Here is a 23,426-nt window from a genome sequence, read left to right on the forward strand (position 1 = left end):
ATCATCTTAATCTTTAAAAAGGAAAGAAAAGTATTATATCTTACTATAAAATTAGCTGATAATCTGAAGAATTAGATATACAATGAAAGAAAAGTAAAGCTTAGCACCCATATTGCCCAAACATTAATGTTAATTCAGTTGGTACCCCTATAAATAAAAAGTTAATATATCAAACTATCACAGTATATGACCATATAAAAGACTAAAACAAATACTAGCCTAGCACCTCTAGCACTCAATACATGAGTGTATTATAACATGAACTATATAACTAAGCCGGTAAATAAATTAAAACATTCCAAGAACAGTAAGATAAGATACTAAAAGAAAAATGATTGGAGCATTGGATGTCTAGGACCGAGAGCCCTGGGAAACATGCAGCCTGCCACAGAACATGGTGACATTGGCCCTCATGTATGAAAGTGTCTCAAGGAAATGAGTGCTCTGCTCATAGAAACCCATACATTTGTACCTTTCAGCACTATGAATTAGCAGTTCTTGTTGTAGACACTGTTCTAGACAGATAGGGATATAGCAGGGGTGTATAACACATACCAGTTACTACCTTTTAAATAGATGGAATATAATAGTAATGAACTAAACAATGATACTTCTGAAATGATGCAGGCATCCACTAGATTGCTACAAATACAAATGCATTAGCTCTACGGAATTGGTATACAATCTGTTTAAGCTAGTTATTAAACGAGTATGTTATGTGATGGCTCCCAAAGATACTGTTCACTGTAACAGATTTTCTATGAATGAATTAGTGTTATAATATTCAGAGAACATGGACAAAATAAAAAAAAAAAAATCACTGTTTTCAGTGCTGGGTGATTTTCACCCATTGTGCTGCGTTGTGTAGGCTGAGATTGCCATGTTGTATTTAGGTTTATACTGAATGTTAGAGTGCTGTAGTCACAAAGTGCAGTGACTTGTTGCTTTGACAGCATGTTAAACGTGTGACAAAGGATGACAAGAGATGAAGTGCGCTATGTTGGTCTATGTAGAAATGTTGCTGTGCTGTATTGTTGCTGTCCAGACTCAGTCAGGGCCTCTCCTTAGACTTGGACATAGTAATACAACAGCTGCAGCCACTGCCAGGAGGAAGAGGGGATTCCACAGAGCAGCCTGGGAAAGAGAAAGAAAGGGATGTAAGGAAAACAAAGCCATGCCATGGGGCGAGCATTTATTACATTTATTAAATGGGGGTGGACATCTCCTAATTCAATCATTCTAACTAACTCCACTTTTGACACTTATGCTTCTCTCCACCACTTTATTTACCAATGAACTTTATGTGTACAGCATATTTCTAAAATGGCTAATGGCTGATTTGCTGATCATTTGCGGCTACACATCCATTGGGAGATTTTTTGCATTTACAAAGCTTTGCTGTGCACACTTGTTAACGCATTTAACCCAGACTGTCTTTTTTGCTGCCTTTTGCCCAATATCCAGATTTCCCATTATTCTGGAGGAAAAGCAGGCTCAGTAACAATCACTGTATTTAGAGTAAGACCAATGCAACACTTTCATTGTCCTTGACTTTTTTTTTAAAGTACTCTACAGTATATCTAAAACTAACACTTCTTTCTTTTTCATCTTGGGTAGAGTAGGGAATAGAACCCCTCTCAATTTTTTTGCCATGTGTTTGGCACTGGGGAGATTTACCTTCACCTGCATACACAGGAATTGAGAGGAAATCTCTCCACGGTGAGGAGAATGCCCTCTTACACATTTGTCACTGAAACAAGTGTCCCTAATAAAAGATTTTCCCCTCTATTCCTGTTCTAGTGACAACTCATTTTTTAGGTGACATTGGTAATTAGGACAGTTAGAGTGAATCTCTCTAACACAAATGCAGACAACCATTTTATTAAAAAACTGATGGGGGTTGTAACCCTTCAGCACCTATTCAAAATTTAAAATCGCCTTCTAAATTTTAAACAGTAAATGCTTAAATATTATTGAACGACCTTCAAAAATATTTTAACCGCTTCCATACAGAGCAGTTAGACCCCCTTCCTGCCCAGACCAATTTTCAGCTTTCAGCACTCTCACACTTTGAATGACAATTGCTCAGTCATGCTACACTGTAACCAAACAAAATTTTTATCATTTTTTTCACACAAATAGAGCTTTCTTTTGGTGGTATTTGATCACAACTGGGGTTTTTTTTTTCCGTGATATAAGCAAAAAAAGAGCAAAAATTTTGCAAAAAAAACACTTTTTTTTAGTTTCTATTATAAAATTTTGCAAAAAATTAATTTTTCTTCATACATTTGGGCCAAAATTTATACTGCTACATATCTCTGGTAAAATTAACCCAAATTAGTGTATATTATTTAGTCTGTGTGAAAGTTATTGAGTCTAGAAGCTATGGTACCAATTACTGAAAATTGATCACACCAGATGTACTGATGGCCTATCTCCTTTCTTGAGGCCCTGAAATGTCAGGACAGTACAAATACCCCCCAAATGACCCTTTTTTGTAAAGTAGACAGTCCAAGGTATTTAGTAAGAGGCATGGTGAGTTTTTTGAAGTTATAATTTTTTCCCACAATTCTTGGGAAAATGAAGAAAACATTTTTTTTTCTTTTTTTTCCCCAAAACGTTGTCAATTTATAAGCTATTTCTAACACATAGCATGTACACAGCAAAAATGACACCCCAAAATTCATTCTGCTACTCCTTCTGAGTATGGTGATACCACATGTGTAAGACTTTTACACAGCCTGGCCACAAAAAGAGACTCCACGTCCAAGTAGCACCATAAGGCGTTTTAGGAGCATAAATACACATAAAACTTTCTTACTACCTATCACACTTTTCAAGGCCCTAGAGCATCAATACAATGGAAAAGTCCACAAAATGACCCCATTTTGGAAAGCAAACACTCCAACGTATATTCTATGAGGCATTATGGGTCCTTTGAACATGTCATTTTTTTCCACAAGTTTTTGGAAAATGTGGGAAAAAAATAAAAACTTTTTTTTTTTACACAAAGTTGTAAATTTATAGAATATTCCTAACACATAGCATGTACATAGCAAAAATGACACCCCAAAATACATTCTGCCACTCCTCCTGAGTATGGCAATACCACATGTGTGAGACTTTTTCACAGCCTAGCCATATAGAGGGGCCTAAACATCCAAGGAGCATCATCATGCATCCTAGCCACTTGCCTAGGCCTATTTTTGACATTTGGTGTTTACAAGCTAAAATCAGTTGTTTTTGCTAGAAAACTACTTAGAACCCCAAAACATTATATATTTTTTTTTAGCAGAGACCCTAGAGAATAAAATGGAGATTATTGCAATATTTTTTATCACACCGTATTTGCGCAGCGGTCTTCCAAACGCAATTTTTTGGGAAAAAAATCACTTTTTTTAATTAAAAAATAAGAAAACAGTAAAGTTAGCCCAATTGTTTTCCATAATGTGAAAGATAATGTTACGCCGAGTAAATAGATACCCAACATGTCATGCTTCAAAATTGCGCACGCTAACAGAATGGTGACAAACTTTGGTACTTAAAAATCCCCATAGGCGACATTTTAAAAATTTCTACAGGTTGCTATCTTAGAGTTACAGAGGAGGTCTAGGGCTCAAATTATTGCTCTTGCTCTAACGATCGCGACGATACCTCACATGTGTAGTTTGAACACTGTTTACATATGTGGGCGGGGTTTCCGTATGCGTTCGCTTCTGCGCGCGAGCTCGCGGGGACAGGGCGCTTTAATTTTTTTTTTTTTTTACTATTTATTTTATTTATTATTTTTTATTTTTACACTGTTTTTAAAAAAAAAATAAAAATTGATCATTTTTATTTCTATTACAAGAAATGTAAACATTACTTGTAATAGAAAAAGGCACGACAGGACCTCTTTTTTGTGAGATCTGGGGTCAAAAAGTCCTCAGATCTCACAAGTACACTAAAAGATAGAAAAAAAAAAAAAAAAAAATTAAAAAAAAATTAAATAAAATGAAAAAAAAAAAAGGGACCTTTAAACTGGTTGCTAGGCAATGACATTTGCCGTAGCTCCGGTCCTCCAAGACCATAGAGTCAAGTGAGGGCAAGCTTGCCCTCACTCGACATCCTGTCTGTGAGGATCTGGGACCGGATCGTTTTCCCCGCTGCCGGCGGGTCCGGTAAACGGGGAAAAGGACCAGAATGCAGCAGGAGGGGGGGGGGCACCTCTTCCGCCACCCCGGAAGGGTGATCCCGCGGCGAATCCGCCGCTGGGACCACCCTTATCGGAAAGCCAACCGTCCACCGTTTAAAAAAATACCAGGGTTATGGCAGCTATCTGCTGCCATAACACCGGTATTTAGGTTTAAACTGAGGACGTATATAAACCTTTTTGGACTTAGACATGGTGGCTGTATGAAGGGCGACAGGTACTCGGGTACTTTGTTGGGCAGGTGACAGGTACTCTGGTACTGATGAGCTGGTGGCAGGTACTCGGGTACTCCGATAGGCAGGTGACAGGTACTCGGGTACTCTTATGGGCAGGTGACAGGCAGGTGATAGGTACTGATGAGTAGTACTGATAGGTGATACTGATACTGTACTGATGATGGGTACGGATGATCAGTACTGATACTAATAGGTGATAGGTACTGATGGGTACTGATGAGTACTGATGAGTAGTGATGGGTAATGATGAGCAGGTGGCAAGTACTCGGGTACTTCAGGTGTCAGGTACTCTGATGAGCAGGTGGAAGGTACTCGGGTACTCTGTTGGGTAGGTGACAGGTACTTGGGTACCCTGATGGGTAGGTGACAGGTACTCGGGTACTCCGATGACGGGTACTCAAAGTACCAGAGTACCTGTCGTCAGAGTACCCGAGTACCTGTCATCAGAGTACCCGAGTACCTGTCATCAGAGTACCCGAGTACCCGTCATCAGAGTATCCGAGTACCCGTCATCAGCGTACCCGAGTACCTGTCATCAGAGTACCCGAGTACCCGTCATCAGAGTACCCGAGTACCCGTCATCAGAGTACCCGAGTACCTGTCATCAGAGTACCCGAGTACCCGTCATCAGAGTACCCGAGTACCTGTCATCAGAGTACCCGAGTACCTGTCATCAGAGTACCCGAGTACCTGTCATCAGAGTACCCGAGTACCCGTCATCAGAGTACCCGAGTACCTGTCACCAGCCCATCAGAGTACCTGTCATCAGAGTACCCGAGTACCTGTCATCAGAGTACCCGAGTACCTGTCATCAGCCCATCAGAGTACCCGAGTACCTGTCATCAGAGTACCTGATGGGCTGGTGACAGGTACTCGGGTACTTTGATGGGCTAGTGACAGGTGCTCTTTATTGGGGGGGGGGGGGGCAATCAGTGTGTTTGGGGTGCACTGTACTTGGTAACTAGCTGTTACCACAATCTCCTCCTCACACAGGATCAGTGTGTGAGAGGAGAACACGGTGACAGCTAGTTACTGTGTTCTCTGATGACATTTGTGACCGGCTGTGATTGGACACAGCCGGTCACGTGGTAAAGAGCCAATTTCATTGGCTCTTTACCTAGATCGGGGATCGACTCTGTCCGAGGGACGAGCCTCGTCCCCGATCGCCGCGCTGCGCGCCCCCGGGGGCGCGCATTAAGGAAGTAACGAGCGGCTCGCGCTGGAGCCGCTCATGTGATCGGCTGTGATTGACACAGCCGATCACGTGGTAAACAGCCAATTTCATTGGCTGTTTACCTTGATCGGGGTTGGGCTCAGTCCGAGGGACGAGCCTCACCCCCGATCGCCGCGCTGCGCGCCCCCGGGGGCGCGCAGTAGCGGGGAGATCCGGGCGCCGTCATATGACGTCCGCCCGGATCGAGAAAGGATTTGTGCCGACGTCATTTGACATGACGCGGTACGGAAGGGGTTAAGCATTTACTGTTTTCAAATAACAAATCTTTGATGTAAGCAGTAATTTTATATGGACACCCACCAAACTTTGTCACCCATACAGATAGGTCTAAGCATTCATAAACATCAAGGTCATGTTTAAAAAGAATAGCAGCTAATGAAAAAAACATCTATTAAATCATTTTTTTAATGATCTTATTATGTCTCTTTAAATTGATTCAAAAATGATAAAGCCCATCTCCAGCAAAAACATGTGTTTTTAAGTCTATATATTGTGGAGAAGGTTAAGAACCTGTGTCCTTACATATATGAACTCTACTCATTTCCCCTTTACAGGGTCAGGAAGTGAGGGGAAAACTCCCTAATGAAGACACAGAAATATAGACCTGAGAGAAATCCTAGCCCTTCACCACTCTACCTAAAATGCATTATTGCTGTCTGTGCTCTCACTGGAGAGATTTATTCCTTACCTTTTCAGTTGCCACGTCTTTTTTCTTTTTTTTTCCGTAACCACATCTTAATTTAGTTCATTGTGTAGCCTTAGATCCATTGTCTTGTGTCATGAACTGCAAAAAACTAAATCTTCCTTTTTTCTGGTAGTGCACAGTAAAGTCAGTTACTACATGCTGACCTTTAAACGTTGAAGCCACCATCACCCCAGCCTTCTAATTGACAGCCAAAAACAGCCAGTCAGAAGCCTAGGTAGCTCCACTGTTCACAGCACTGCTTTTCAATTGAAGTGACTGACTTAAGCCCCGTACACACGTACCGATGGTCGGCATACAAATGTTCCTCTTTTCTCCCCGGGATGTCGGTGTCTGTTGAAAAGTGCAAAGACAGCACAAAGACAGCACAAGAATTTTGTCTGCAGACTTCAGCTGACTGCAGAAGTGATGTCATGTAATGGTTAACTTTCCCTGTGTTTTTAATTTTCTGAGCATGCCCAGTCTTGCAAATCTGCGGTCTGTCGGCCGAATTGTGTACTGACAGGCGAACAATCGTCCGTTCTGGTGTCGGCATACAAAAATTTTCATGTTTGCACGAAAGACTTTTGTCCGCGGATTGTGCGCAGACATCTGTCGGAGGCACCATACTAACACGCGTACAATCGGCAGATCCTTCGTCCACCGACGTTTGTATGCCGACGATCGGTACGTGTGTACGGGCCTTTACTCCTGGAGGAAAAATTATTTATTTGCTGCTCATAGTTTGGTGCCAAGGCTCTTGGTTAAAAAAAAAATAGGGTGCAAGGCATTGTAAGAAACTAAGTCCCTTTTACATGAGCACCAATTTTTTACACGAAAGATTGGCAAATGCCCCCTTACCCTCTACTGTGAAACTCAAAAAAAAAAATCAAAAAAATCAAAATCAAACACAGGTTGTAACCCTTCCCCACTCTAAGGCCTCTTGCACACTGCAGCTTGAAAAAGCTCAGTACAGCTTTTTTTTTTTTTAACTGAGATAAAATACAGCCCATTAATGGTAATGTGCCTATGCACACAGGCGTGTAAACAAGCGCTGTGCATTAAAAATAAATAAATAAATAAATAAATAAAAATAGAAAAGTGAGCTTTTTTGGTCAGTAATTTATGCCTTATGTGCGTAAATGCGTGCAAATCGACGGGAATGCGCACAAATAGTCATTTACATATTGTTCCAAAAAAAGAATGGGAGAATAAGTTTAGGCGTATTTGCATTCGCAAAAATGTATGGAAATATGCACAAATACATACAAAAAAAAGTCTAAAAAAGAGGATGCTCAAACTGGAGTATCATGTGCAAGAGACCTAACTCTGGTTTGACTGGTAATGGGCCTTACCACTTTCAGAATAGTAGTAAATGATATATTCTGTTTAGAACTCCAGACACACGTATGCATGAAACAGAACATATAACATAAATAACAATCTCAATACAATTATTATTACATTAATTCCAAAGGCATAACTTGGGAAAAAAAATTAAACAGCATTAAAACCAGATGATCAACATTACAGCCTGGTAACTAACTTATTTAGATAAAGTGCACTTTACAAGGGACCTTAGCCAACTAGGCTCTGTTTAATTTTTTTTTTCTTGTTGCCAAAATGACTAGCAAAAATTCATAATTTCCATTCCACTCACAGTTATACCACTGAAAATAAGAAACATTTTCTGCAGCAAGTTGCTCATGCAGATGATCACAGATCAGAGACAGTCTTATGATATAGGTAGCTGGAAGGGAGAATGCAGGGAGTAGTAATGTAATAGAGAAAGCATGCAAAAAGTGAATGATTCTGCTCTCTGACACTGTTAAACGTGCAGGTAAGAAATAATAGATTTTTTTTCGGTAATCTAGGCATTTTAAATACACTAATATTTAACTTTTATGACAACCACCTATAAACAATTTGTCATTTAAAGTGACTTTAAAAATAATTCCAAATAAACATGATTAACATGAAAAAAAATAAAGACTTAGAGCTTCACCAATCACTTATCACCATAGGCAGCTGTTCAAGCTGTACTATTAGTATATCATCATCATCATCATTATCAATTATTATATAAACCAGCCATTAAAAGACCATCTAGACACAAATTAGTGCACACATAATTGTGAACAATACAACTGAAACTTAGTAATATGCTGCCATCAATACAAAATGGGTTACAAACAATGTAAAATGAATGTGCTTAAGGTTTTATTGAAAAATTATAATGATCAGAAATGTGCATATACGTTTTATAATATCTATTTAAAATAAATGTATCTTCTTTTCAATTTGCCCCGTACTGTACATACAGTATAATATGGGCCTTTTAAAAAAAGAAAAGTTTAAATTGCAGTAACTTGTAGCAACCAATCAGAAAACATATTTCATAGCCTTTCTCTAATTATTCTGAACCCAGATTGGCTGCTGTGAGCTATTGTATTTTGCATATTGTCCTGGAAGTCTACCCTTTTTTTACTGGTACTGAGACCTATAATCAATCTATGGTAGATAAAGGAGACTACTTTTTTTTCTTTTTTCTTTTTCTTTTTCTCTTTCTTCCTATTTATAGTTTCTCTGCTCCCTTTCTTTCATCTACTCTCCTTTCCTTTTCTTTCTCCACCTTCTCTTTCCCAGCCCTTGCTTCCCCTTTTGTCCCTTCCTTCTCTTTTGCTGCTTCTTTTGCTTTCCCCCTTTCTTTTCTTTTTTTGTCCTTTGGCCCCTCTTCCCTTTTCTCCTCTCCTTTCTGTTCCCTTTTATTTGTTTTTTGTCCAGGAGTACCTATGTGTCTAAATATATCCTACATTTCTCTCCTCTTAGAGACAGGGATTTTTGGGCTCCAATTTACTCTGTCTCGCTACCGAGCTGTGTATAATTCAGTACTATTGAAGGTAATTTCATTGCCTGTTTATATATTTTAGTAAGCACATCCTCTGGACATCGTTTTTGGGAATTTCTTGTGGTTTTTTCTCTCACGCTTTGAACCTTGTGGGTATCCCCTTGGATGCCTATTTTGGTTCATAACACACACGCCACTTAGCTATCCCTGTCTTATCTCTCCTCCACATCCGTGGGTAAGACGTACTGTGGGGATTCCGGGCTTTCCCTCTCCTTGATGCACCGTCGGGTGACGTTTTGTGGTGATGGGCTGTGCATTGCATACACAGGAGCCGCATGAGCACGTTTTAACTATTATGTTGTATTTTGCTTGTTTGTTTATTTACCATTTGTTATTTTTTTACATAGGTCTATTAAGGCTTTTTCTCTTTATAGCATATTACAGACCCCTGAAGAAGCAACCCTCAATAGGTTGCGAAACATGTTGGGTTAATTCTCTGAGGTCCTGCACTTCGGATGAGCTATATATCTATCATCGCCTATTGTTTGTACCTGTGTTACTGCATTATATGTACTCTACGATATGTTTTATACATATACAAATGTTTTCCCCTATCTGGTTTTTAACGATGTATAAATAAAATACTTGATTTTATCATTTTTTCTATGGTTTTTTTCTACGGTACCATTAAAATCCCACCAGCCCTCATCATTTTTTCTTGGACTCTTGTTCTGATTTTTCTTTTCTTTGCCTCCCTCTTCTTTTTTCCCCCTTTTCTTTACTCCTTCACTGTTCTTTCCCTGTCCCTCTCCTCCCCCTCCCCTTCCCTCCTCTCCCATCTCTTTCCTTTTCCTTCTATCCAGTTTCTGTCTTTCCCTCTTTCAAACCTTTTTTTTTTTTTCTCTATGCTCACTCATGGTCTTTCATGCACTTTCTGGATGAAGGCTCGGACACCCCATCCGTCTTTTTGGTAGTCTCCTTTATCTACCATAGATTGATTATTCAACTGGGATGTCGGTACCTTGTTACTATTTTTTGTACATCAAACACTTTAATTCTGTATGGTACTGAGACCTGTAGGACAGAATGCTGTTTAAAAATGGGCATGAAAGAGAATTTTGTAGTGCCAATCAAGTGTAGATCCTGTACAGAAAAGAGCAGCAATGAGGGGTTTTTTTCTCAGAATAGGTGCAGGAACTACCCACTTCTGAGTCACTCCTTGGTTCCACCACCTACCCACCTCCCAGCACCGGCCCTTTTACAGAACCAAGTATAATTTTGTGGTGAAAAAACAATTGTATGGGATTTGTTACAGATAACAAGAAAAGCAGTAAAATACATCCTCTGCAGCCAGCAACAGTAGACCCCACCCCAGCAACAATAGACCCCCCCCTCCAGCAGTAATAAATACCCCCTAGCAACAATGGACCACCCATTACAAAATACCACCCCAGCAACAATAGATCCACCCCTGCAACAATTGGCCCCAACAACATCAACAGTTTTTCCAGCAGCCAGCAATAATAGACCTCTCCCTCAACAATTAACCCCCCAGCAACAATAGACCCCCCACACAAAAGTAGATTCCTGCCAGCATCAATAGATCCTCCAGCATACCCCTTGCTATTACATACATTCAACGCTGAAGGTTCCAGAACTGCGTTACCGCACATTCCCGCTGAAAAAAAGCCATGGCAGTAATTACCTGCTAAGTAATTGACCATGCTGTAAATGTATATTAGAGTAACATAGCTGTTGATAAATGATTATTTATACTGGATTCTGTAATCAGTGATCTCTTCAAACCTGAATATGTCAGAGATAATGTTGTCATCCTGAGGCAGTACATGTGATGTTTGCTGTATGAGCTGCTCAGTCTCCGTTTTCCAGTGAAAATAATCTGTACAGTCCCAGTTGTCCAACCTTTATGCTAGTATAAAATACATGGTCCAGTTGCTAGTTTCCAGCCAGAGGTAAATGCCTCCATTGTCCATGGTGCCAGATGAAAATATATAGTCCAGCCCTTGGTGCCTTGTGGAAACGATATTGTCACATTCTTAGGGCGTTCTTTAAAATGTACCGTTCAAGTCCTAGGACTTTGTGGAAAGCATATGGAACAGTTGCTGTTGCTCAGTGGAAATATTTTATCCATAACCTGTAGTTCAGTTGGCACTCATGAAAATATCAGGCAGCTTCTTGTTTGCATTGGAAAACATTATTTACCAGTTTTAAAGTGGTACTAAAGGCAAGATTAATAATGACATATATGATGCAGTCCGTCATTAAAGCATTCACAAAGAAGTATTTGTTTGAATCCACTGTGTAATCTTGCTGTTCCCCGTTGATTTGGGCTGTTATTTTTCAACTTCCTTTAGCAGACCAAGCTGCCGGGCAAAAGTGGAATTTAGAAGGTTGAGACAAACCATTTACCAGTAACTGACTGACTGGTGCTTATAACAGTCAGCATTTATTCATTTCTGTGAAACCTTTATCCCAAAAGGAAAAAACACTATTTGCTGTAACTGCTTAAAGTTGTTAGCTGGAGTTAGACATTAATGGTATCAAATGTCTGTACGTGTGTGACTGTGTTATAAGTATATCTTTTGCCAAAACATGTTTAGGCCTGGGGCAATGAAGGATTGGAAAAATACGTATATAATCGTGTTTGTTTTAAACTTTATTCGCACCAGGCTAAAAAAAAAAAAAAAACTATATGAAACTAAACATTTCTCTATCGTTCATTGACAGAAGCAGCTTCATATCTTCTTAGCCATTGGGTTATGCTCCTCCCATCAGGAATAGGACACTAGACAGGGAAAAACTTTCGCCATGCCTATGGAGCTGTCCCTGCTGGCATAACCCCACACACTCTGCTACAGCCCTCAGTTTGTTTCTGCCTAGTTTAGGAGTAGGACCTAGTTCCCTGCTGGGACTTCGGTCTTAGCTGGTATTTTTTGGGAACCTTTTTTGTACTTTATTCTTTAAGTAGAGTACCTGGAGAACTACAAGCAACAGCTGGCTGGGTTTTGGACTAGATATTCTAGATTCTTAACGTCTCCCAGCCTGGCCAGCAAGCATGAGCAGGTTATAGTCCAGCACTAGTCCTCGCCACGACAGAGCCCTGATGGACAGGGATGAGCCCGCGAGTGGACCGTCTTGCTGGGACACGAACAACCTGGAACGCCCTGAGTCACAGTGCACCCCTTGGCGAGCAGCACCCCCCATCCAGGGTGGGAGGTAGTCTGCTCAGAGTGACGCCCACCTGAGCCGTGGTATGGTTAGTAGGAGTCCCTCCATTTCTCTGGTGGTCTCGGAGTGAACGTGGGCCCCCTCCATGAAATAGTCAGACCCTCAGGTATCCCTTGATTCCCCTGGCCTCTTGGATAAACTAGGCCCCCGCTTCAGCTGTCCCCCTCGCATTACAGGTTCCTACCTTTGAGGGGCAGATATATTGCGGCCACTGCGGCGGTTCTGTGGGGGGGAGGGTGTTTTTTCTTGTGGGGTCCCATCCGATGTCTTTGTCACTGACCCCCCTGGGGTTCAGGAGACCGCATGGCGCGCCATGGGGGCTGCCATTTTGCCGTAGACTTGCCCTGCATTAATGTCGGAATCCCTCATTGTAATGTATGGGCAGCCATTTTCTAAATCTTCCCTATAGGAATGCATGGGGCGGCCATTTTCTTGTGGTCCACGGTGCTGGACAGCATAGGCAAGGCATCAGACACTCTAGGCATGACCCAGGTGCTTTCACTTCCTGTGTCAGATCGTTTCTTTCTGCTGTACAGATTGTTCCTGCAAGCCTCCTGATCGGTTTGGTAACGTTTTTTGTGGTCTCTTGTGGGTTTTCTCACAGACACTGCTAACAGACTGTGTTAGGCTGGGACTTGCTGTACTGCCAGTGCAGCGGTGCAATCGCGTTTTTGCGACTTTTTTAAAGTGACACTACATCTTTTTAAATTTAGTGATCATAGAGTCCCAGGACAAAATTTTACCTACAGACCCCCTCAGTGCGACTGCAGAACCTTCTGGTTCGTAACCCCTGTCAGCTCTTACAGCAGTTTTGTGGATTTAGTGTTAAAACGTAAGCGCCTTTTGCCTTCGCCCCCCTCTGTTGCATCTTCAGATTCGGAGGCAGATGTGGCCACCACAGACACACCCCACCCTGGTGGCTCTGTGTCATCGCATTCTGAGGGCGAAGAGGACCTGTCCTTATCAGCCGCTGCGCAGGAAAGCGCATTGGTGGAAGCACTTATAGTTTCAGTGCGAGAAACTTTAAAAATGGCGGATGAGTCTACAGTGTCGAGAACGCAGGTGTCTTTTGGCACCAGCAAATCCCAGAAATCGGGCAAAGTGTTCCCCTGTCCGGAACTTTTTGACAATATTGTCAATGAACAGTGGGGGCATATCAAGCACATGTTAGTGGTGCCCAAGCATTTTAACTGCCGTTATCCTTTTGCGGATAAGGTCTGCACTCAGTGGGCCGTGCCACCAAAGGTGGATCATCCATTTTCCAGACTGAATAAGTCTACTGTGTTTCCAGTGGAAGAATCTCCGGGCTTTACAGACCCCGTTAATAGAGAGATTGAGTCTCTGTCCCGCCATTTACATGTGATAGCGGACTCCATATTAAAACCAATTTTTGTGATCGCCCTGGTGTCGCAGACCGTCACTAAAAGGTGTCTTGGAAACCGAACAGCTCTCCCCGGGGCTGATTGAGCTCTTGGATCAAATTGCTCAAGCCCTTCTATATATATATATATATATATATATATATATATATATATATATATTTCTATATATATATATATATATATATATATTTCTATATATATATGCGATGCGTCGCTGGATGCGGCTCCACTGGTAGCCAGAGTGTCCGCGGTTGGGATTGCAATTAGACGCATGGTGTGGCTAAAAAGTTAGGCTGCTGACCAGGCTTCTAAAAAGGCTATTTCTGACCTTCCCTTTATGGGGGAAAGGTTGTTTGTATCCTCCCTGGATGAGTTGATCAAAGGCCTTACGAGTGGGAAGAGTACTCTTTTCCCTCAATCCCCTAAGGGCAAGGCACAACGTGCTAGACGGGGGGCCTTCTTTTACAGCTCATAGGCAGCTTTTTCGTACCTCTGGATCGCAAGAAAAAGGAAAGCCATTCAGGTCTTCTGGGAGTTCCAATGAGATGTGGTCAGGCAAACCGAAGATAAATCTGCAGACAAATCCTCATCTGCATGAAGGGGCGCCTTCACCCCAATCTGGGGTGGGGGGAACATCTTTGCTTCTTTCTGGAACCATGGACTTCCTTGTTTCAGGACAAATGGGTTCACAAACTGATCTGATCAGGGTACAAAATTTAATTCTGGTCTTGACCGTCAGACAGGTTCTTCCCATCCAATTTGCACCTATCTCCAGACCGTTTAAGGGATCTCAGAGAGGCGGTGCAAGATATGCTGTCACAAAGGGTGATTGTGACAGCAGATCTTACACCGCCTCTCAGAGATCCCTTTAAATGGTCTGGAGAAAGGCGCAGATTGGAACGTTTTCAAGGGTTTTATTTAAACCTGTTTACTGTGCCCAGGAAGGAAGGCAAAGTGTGTCCAATCCTGGACCTCAACCTTGAACCATTTTGTGCGGGTACAGAGGTTTTGAATGGATTCCATTCGCACGGTAGTGGCGTCCCTACACCAGGGAGACTTTTTGGCCTCCATAGATATCAAGGACGCATATCTACACATCCCTATCTATGCTGGACACCAGCAGTTTCTCCACTTCGCTATAGGAGAGGAGCATTATGAATTAACGGCGTTACCCTTTGGTCTCGCCTCCGCCCCAAGGGTCTTCACCAAGGTGCTGGCTCTGGTGTTGGCATTACTGCGCCAATAGGGGATTTTGGTACTGGGGTACCTGGACGATCTCCTATTGAGGGCGGAATCTCACTTAGCCCTGTTGGGAAACTTGACTGTTACTGTCCGAACACTGCAAGAGTTCGGTTGGAACATCAATTTCAAAAAATCCGCCCTGATACCTTCACTGAGACTGGATTATCTGGGCCTGACTCTGGAATCCACTTTGGCGAGGTTCCTTCTTCTCCCGGTTGTTGTTAGCAAACAATCTGTCCTCTCTGCGGACTTGCATGCTGGCCTTGGGTCTGATGGTATCAAGGCGGTTCCGTTTGCTCGGTCCCACACAAGACCCTTACAAAAGGAGATTCTCGTAAAATGGAACAAGGATCCAAAATCCTTGGATACTTTGATTCGGTTGAGTCGCAACACCAAGTCTGCTCTTCTATGGTGGCTTCACTCATCAGCACTTTGCCAAGGCAAGTCCTTTCTGCCGTTGTATTGGACGGTAGTAACCACAGACGCCAGCCTGTCAGCCTGGGGAGGAGTGCTGAGGAAACTCTGCTCCCAGGGATCCTGGATGGTGGAAGAGTCCAAGCTGCCAATAAATATCTTGGAGCTCAGAGCGATAAAGCTTTGCCTGAGTCATTGGACAGCTCATCTGCAAGGATGCCCGGTCCAGATTCAATCGGACAATGACACGGCCGTGGCATACATAAATCATCAAGGGGGCACCAAGAGTGTCTTGGCGGCCCAAGAGGTGGCAGAGATCCTGGAATGGGCAGAAAATTTTGTCCCAGCCCTTTCCGCCTTGCATATCTCAGGAGTGGAGAACTGGCAGGTGGATTACCTGAGTAGTCTGGTGTTGGATCAGGGGGAGTGGTCCCTGCACCCTGAAGTGTTTCATCTCCTGTGTGTCCGGTGGGGGACACCCGATGTCGACCTGTTTGCTTCTTGACTCAACAAGAAGGTTCAGAGGTTTGTGGCCAGGTCAAGGGATCCACTGGCCAATGCCACAGATGTCTCAAGGATCTACTGCCTCAAGGGCCGATCAGTAATGCAAGTTTGCAAGGTGGCAACTTGGTCGTCAGTGCACACGTTCACAAAATTCTACAAGGTAGATCTGTTAGCATCTTCGGATGCCTCTTTTGGCTGCAAGGTTTTGCAAACTACTGTTTAAAAGAGATCTTGTTGTCTATGTTTTTCTGGGTGAGCTCCAGTTGTTCCTGGTTGAGCTCCTTGTTACCTGGTTGGCTACGTTTAGCCTTTGGGGAATTATGTTCTTCTTTGCGTTGTTTTTCCCACCCCTCATGATAATATTGCTTTGGGATGTCCCAATGGCTAAGAAGATATGAAGTTGCGTCTGTCAATGAACGATAGAGAAAACTGGATTTTTGACTTACCGTAAAATCCTTTTCTCTGAAGTTCGTTGACAGACGCAGCACCCGCCCCTCTAATTATGAGTTGAATGGGGTTATTGTCTTCTAAACACTGCTTGAGGGCTGTAGCAGAGTGTGTGGGGTTATGCCTGCAGGGACAGCCGCATAGGCGTAGTGAAAGCTTTTTCCTGCCTAGTGTCCTATTCCTGATGCATAACCCAATGGCTAAGAAGATATGAAGCTGCGTCTGTCAATGAACTTCAGAGAAAAGGATTTTACGGTAAGTTAAAAACCCAGTTTTATAGTTGTCACTAAAATAGGCATAGACATAAAACGTTCTAATGAAGACACCTGTAGTAGTAACAACTGTCTAAGAGGGGATTTCCTCATTGTGGCATTGGGACAGGAAGGTATGATACATTTCCCCAGTAAAAATGTTCCTACTCCATTCAAAACAATTAAAGAGTTTGGCTAGAAATACACTTTAAGCTAGTCTCAGTTGGAGTACATTCAGCTTTAACAATGTAAGAGCAAGAATATACAATCAGGTGCTTCTTATGTCCAATGACAGACTAACCATCTGGAGGGAACTATTTTTAACACCATGTTGAACTATGAGTAATTATATCCTTGCAAATGTCATTTTAATTGTTATTCTGGTAATAAATCTAAGTCAAGCTCTTACTATTGAAAAAGATTTTCTTTAAACAAAAATAAGGGATCACCGGTTAAATGCAATACCTATTTTGCTGCTGTTTATTTGGATCCTTCAAATGCCTTTTGTGCACAGTTATTGCCTGCTAGAGCCACTTGTACATGTAGTTAAATCATACCTCCCAACTGTTCCCAGGGGAATGCCTCTCATTTGGAACAAATCCCCTTTGTCCCTCTTTCCTCCTCATTGCCCCTCATTTTGGTTTGATCTATAAAGTTATATATAAAATGCACTATTTATCTATCAAAAAAGTGTTTTACATTGCCAAACCCTTCATCCAAATTTCTGAATTGTTGCATTTGTATATTCCAAAAGCCAATATAAAAGAATAGTAGTGTTAAAAAAGCACTGGTTGGTTTACATAATAATTTTTTCTACAATTTACTTGTAAGGGGGGCGTGACAGGGGGTTTGTCCTATGCGTACATACTTTTGCTAATATTATTACTATTTTTCCCCATTTCAGAAAGTTGGGAGGTATGGTTAAATCGTTCAGTTGGTCCACTGGCAAACTGTCCAGTTTGCACAGCCTTTTCTCATTTGCATAGAAGGAAAATCTGAGAATTCATTTGATATTTAAAAATGTATTTTTAAAGATTTCCCCTGAGCTCTACTCACCTTTAAAGCTTCTGGAGCCAGGCTCTCGAAGCTCACTCCATGGTTACAATATTTCCTACTTATATGACTGTCAATAATGAGGAGAAAAACAGAGCAAGATTCATGAATATTTTGCCACCCTGAGATCTATCCAATCCTTATAGAATATTGTTTTATACTCACTCATTTCTAACTTTGAGATTTAAACTAATTCCAAAAAAATTCCCACTGACTAAGTAGCTTGGCTTTTAATGAGGAAACAAAGCAGGAGTGAGAAAGAATGTGTGGGAATGCCAGATACTGTATTTCTGGGTACCAAAAGCAAGGCTCCTGTACATTTTGCCATACTTTATCCCACCCTACAGTAAATTATACTACATATTACGTTTTCTTGCATACAAACCCCTTATGTTTTCTTCTTACAACACTAGTAAACATGAATGTAGGTAGGCATGTTAGACCTAATGCTAAGTAATGTCAGTGTTATCTTGGCTCCTACTAGCCATAATATTTGAACCATCTTATTTAACAACCCACATATATGTGCAATGAACCACAGGCAACAAGACAGGAGGAGGCCATTCTTTACCAACTTTTGAAGTATTAACCTTTCAGCCTGTTAGATCAATTTTGCTTTTTGGCAAGTATAATGTTAAAGAACTAACAAAGCAGTATAAAAAAAAAAAAAAAAAAAAAACAACAGAGAAATGATAGGAAATGTTAGGGCACACACAAAGATAGTGGAGACAGATTCAGCATCGGGCATGGAAGCAGAGGCAACAGAGAAACTCCTAGCCGTGCAAAGCAATGCATGCAGAGCACGAGGAGTCACAAGGAAACCAGTACCTGATGTGCACTAGGACGTCTCAGCCCACCAGCACCAGAGTGTCCCCATTATAACAATAAGTCCTAGGAGGGGAAGGGAGAGAACAGGAGGGTCAGATCCAGAGGGGGCCTGAGAGAGGAAAGAGGAGGGACAAAAGAAGTAGGAAAGAATATAAGAAGGGAAGGATGAATGTTTCAGTGAAGAACACAAAGAAGGAAAATGGTTGGAGAAGGTGGAGTCAACACAATTTTAGGAATCATATGAATGAGAATAAAGATATGAAAAATGTCAGATGGGCATTTGAGATAGGAATGTGAATTTAATGGCAAAATAGCAGCAAATAGAGGTTGACAGAAAGTGATGTTTTATGCAATTACAAGAATTAGGGTATAGTGCAACAGACAAAAATACCCATTTCACAGAAATGGGTATAGGAGTATGATTTAGAATGAAAAGTAACAGGGAAATGACAATTATATAAAACAGAATAAGAAAATAAAACAGATGTGTATGGAAAGCATTATGACAAGTTATAACAGATCCCATACAAACACCAGGAGACCGATCAATTTGAGGCAAGACACCAGAGCAGAAAGACATTGTTGAAGGATGAAATGAAGAACAGACCGCCAACAGCCAGAATGCAGAAGTTTGTATTTTAAGTCAATGGAATATGTAGAGAAATAAACACAAGGGTGAAGAGAGAGTTCCCCACAAACCATATGGCAAGGGCAAAAAATAACATTTGTACATGAACAGCAAATCCCAGAAGAGAACACATGGATGGATTGTCAGATGAGAAAATATTGCAGCAGAAGAGAGGGAAAATAGATGAGCATGTTTATTTCCAAGAGAAAAGATTAGCACGGCATAGAGAAGAAAGTAGAGTTTATAAATTTTTTAAGAAATGAAGGAGATAAAGACCAGGTGACATATGACAGATTGAAACAAAAAAAGAGAAGAAAAAAAGAGAGAGAAATATTTTGGTTATAAAGGAGAGATCAGTGTGCTCAGCTGTAGTGTAGATTACATTATGTGCAGTCAGTTTTACAAAGTGTATAATAAAACATGGAGATACTTTAATGCTATGATACCAAGTGTAAAGCTAAAGAGTTTTTGTAAAAATACACTTGTAGCGTAGGGTGGCCACCTCATCCCTTTAAAACCAAACACATAATAATTACACAGGTCCTGTGGCTGATTAAGGTGGTAATTAAACTCACTGCTTTATCTCCATTAAAGCAACCTCAGAACCTGTGTAATTAATATGTGTTCGGGTTTAAAGGGATGAGGTAACAACCCTTTTGTAGCAGGGCTCCTCAATATTGCAGGGGTTAACTGCTGTTATGTCTAGGGGTATAAGCTCGAATACTTACCCTATTCCCCAAAAGCCTCCAGCACTTTCACCTTCGCTCTGACGCTCTGGGTTGTGGGCAGGCCCTTGCTATCCTCAAGCTCAATGCAAGACTGCTTGCTCTACATTGTATGTGAAGATGTCAGAGCACAACCACCATCCGGAATGTCAAAGAGAAGAGGCTCTGGGACCAGTTGCACAATGTGGTGGAGGCATGCAGAAGCGAGGAATAAGGGATTACAGTTTATTCCAGGTATTTTTTTTTTTTTTTTAATCTTGGAGTTCAGCTTTAAGAATCATATTAGAAAGCCATTGTGTGACAGTGGCTACAGTGGTGAAAGAAAGCTTGCAACTCTTTTAGGCTCATTCAGTAAGCAGCTTGCACTAATCCTGAAAATTATCCTGAAATTCTGTTTGGTTGCTGCAGGTTACTAAATTTTGTACATTGAATACTTATTTAATGGGGATAACCAAGGAAATGTTAAAGGGTGGATTCTAATAATTATTAGCTCACTAAACTTTTGTACAGTATTGAAGAAAGATAACACTAAGAAAATTGTTTATCCCCCACGCCTAGGTGAGTTGAATATTAAGGCCCGTACACACGAGTGGAAATTCGGCCGGGAATTTTCGTCCGACGACCGATCTGCCGATTTTCGGCTTGTTAGTATGATGCTTCTGAGAACCGACTCCGACTTTTCGGCCGAAAAAATCCTGGTGTGCAGGCTATAAAATTTTTGTCGACCGTCAAAACACGTCCGATTTTAGTCTCATTAGTACAGATTTCGATGGGGAAAAATCTTATGAGCAAGACTAGGCATGCTCAGAGATGAAAGAACACATAGAAAGCAATCCAACACATGACATCACTTCTGAAGTAGAATTCTGTCATGCGGGAAAATTCATGTGCAGTTTAGAGCACATTCCAACCAACAGACACCACTCTGGACAAAAGATGGACGACCGTTCGGCGGAAATTCGTTGCGTGTGTACGAGGCTTTATAGAATGTGAATGAAGGGTGAGCAGCAGCTATAGGGGTAGGATTAAGAATGTCAGAAATAGTCTTATGCGTTAAGACTATCTACAGCGCTTGCTAATGGTACTGAGTGCAATAAAAATAAATAAATGAATAGATAATACGTATCGATGAATTCATGTGCAATAATTGCATCTGCATTTTTGTATCTGCATTTACTACTAGTATACATTAACATAGAGATTGATGTTTCAGTCCTAAGAACTGGATGCATATTTACAATTCCGTATAAGAGGTTCAGAAGTGGTTTGAATTTGTTTGTCAGCTGTTAGGAAGTAACTGCATTTCTTAGTACTGACACCTTAGCACAGATGTGCATAGTGCCCTATCAGAAAAGTGTTATACACTATATTGTCAATAGTATGAGGACACTTGCCTTTACACACACGTGAACTTTAATGGTATCCCAGTCTTAGTCCGTAGGGTTCAATATTGAGTTTACCCACCTATTGCAGCTTTTACAGCTTCAATTCTTCTGGAAAGGCTGTCCACAAGGTTTAGGAGTGTGTAAATGGGAATGTTTGATCATTCTTCAAGAAACGCATTTGTGAGGTCAGGCACTGATGTTGGATGAGAAGGCCTGGCTTGCAGTCTCTGCTCTAATTCATCCCAAAGGTGTTCTATGGGGTTGAGGTTAGGCCAGTCAAGTTCCTCAACCCCAAACTCATCTATGTCTTTATGGACCTTTCTTTGTGCACTGCTCCTAATCATTTGGTGGAGGGGGAATTATGGTGTAAGGTTGTTTTTCAGGGGTTGGGCTTGGCCCCTTAGTTCCAGTGAAGGAAAGGGGACCAGATTTTTAAAATTAAATCCGGGGACATATTTTTTTTTTTTACTAGTAATGGCGGCATTTAGCGACTTCATCTCGGGCAATTAAAGGGTTAAATCTGTGCCTAACAAGTGTTTTCTCACTGTGGGGGAGGTGCCTTTACTAGGGGAAGGCATAGATCCATGTCCCTGCTTTGCAGGAACACAGGATCAATGTCTTCCATACTGACAGAACGGCGATCTGCCTTGTTTATTTAGGCAGACCACCGTTTTACCTGTGTACAGAATAATTAGCGGGTACCAGGGGACATCAAGTCCGCCGGACCCGCTGATTGGCTCCCATACTCAGGAATACAGGATCACGTATATATACACATGATCCTGCACAGCGCAACTGCGCTGTAGCAGTAAATTTGCTATGGGGCATTAGGCAACTGGTTAGGATCATCAGCATTACAGTGTTGCCAACCGCCCGTAGATTTACGGACAGCCCGTAAAATCAGGGCACTTTTCTCCTGCCCGTAAATGCCCGTAGCAGGAGAAAAGTGCCAGTAAATCTACGGCGGCGGCGGCAAGGTTAGAACTGCGCGTGCGCGACGCGCAGTTCCGGACTCGGAGATCCCCGAAGCGAGCCGAGTTCTCTTCTCTTCTCTCGCAGAGACCGTGTGATGTCAGCCCCAGCTTCCCCCCTCCCTCTCTCGCACACCATGCGCTGCGCCTCTCGGGCCAATCACAGCCTCCCCTTACTCTCTGCACCTGACACATGCCCAATGGACGGAGCTGTGTCAGATGATCGTGATCGTCGGACGAGACTAGTGCCACGGCCCGCCCCTGCCTCCGCCCCGCCGTCTTTTAAGTTTTCCCGCCGGGCCGGTGTACTGCCGATTTTTTCAACTACACCGGCTGCCAGGCGCCGGCTAGGGACAGTGTGGTGGAGTCTGATGAACTGTGCCTGGCCCTGTGGATACTAGAAGATGCAGCTGTAGTCTGGACAGATGGTGGAGTGGACAGAGCAACAGACTGACAGCAGAGGCAGCCACCCGTAGAGCACACAGAAGAGAAGAGGACTGGTGAGTGGGGCTCTGAGCCTCCGACACTCAGCTAGCAGAGCAGACTGGAGTAGAGAGATGAGTCAGGGGGCAGAGGACATCAGTGTCCTGCTCCTGTGCCCCCTTCACCTCTCCACAGGCAGTGTCACAGCTTCACTCTGCAGTAATGTCACTGATATGGCTATGGAGAGGTGAAAGGGACTTAGGAGGAGGACACTGATGTGCTAATATGAAGGGGGACATAGGAAGAAACTACTGTGAGGGGTGAGGAGGGCACTTCCATGTCCGCAGTCTCTGACCACCTCCTGTTCCATGTCCGCAGCCTCTGACCACCTCCTGTACCATGTCCGCAGCCTCTGACCACCTCCTGTACCATGTCCGCAGTCTCTGACCACCTCCTGTATCATATCCGCAGCCTCTGACCACCTCCTGTATCATGTCCGCAGCCTCTGACCACCTCCTGTGCCATGTCCGCAGACTCTGACCACCTCCTGTGCCATGTCCGCAGTCTCTGACCACCTCCTGTATCATGTCCGCAGTCTCTGACCACCTCCTGTATCATGTCCGCAGTGTCTGACCACCTACTGTACCATGTCCGCAGCTTCTGACCACCTCCTGTATCATGTCCGCAGCCTCTGACCACCTCCTGTATCATGTCCGCAGTCTCTGACCACCT

The 23,426-nt window shown here is 42.4% G+C and overlaps 1 protein-coding gene across 4 annotated transcripts in view; it reads right to left on the bottom strand.

Moving 5' to 3' along the window:
• Positions 1-520: 520 nt before the first annotated feature.
• The window catches only part of CCDC136 (coiled-coil domain containing 136), a 130,998-nt gene continuing 108,092 nt past the window's right edge, over positions 521-23,426 (bottom strand). The window contains exons 8-10 of one of the 4 annotated variants that reach the window (XR_014225192.1): positions 18,563-18,671; positions 752-1,134; positions 521-663 (exon numbers count right to left, since the gene is read on the bottom strand). Coding sequence is in view for 3 of the 4 variants with exons in the window: in XM_082255130.1 (XP_082111256.1) it covers positions 18,573-18,671 (99 nt within the window). In the remaining variant the exon portion in view is untranslated. Of the gene's footprint in view, positions 664-751; positions 1,135-18,562; positions 18,672-23,426 lie in introns of those variants that run through there. The other 3 variants (XM_082255130.1, XM_082255132.1, XM_082255131.1) reach the window with 3 other exon arrangements.

This window comes from Pelophylax lessonae (genome assembly GCF_965119305.1).
Source record: "Pelophylax lessonae genome assembly, chromosome: 4".
Lineage (NCBI taxonomy): Eukaryota > Metazoa > Chordata > Amphibia > Anura > Ranidae > Pelophylax > Pelophylax lessonae.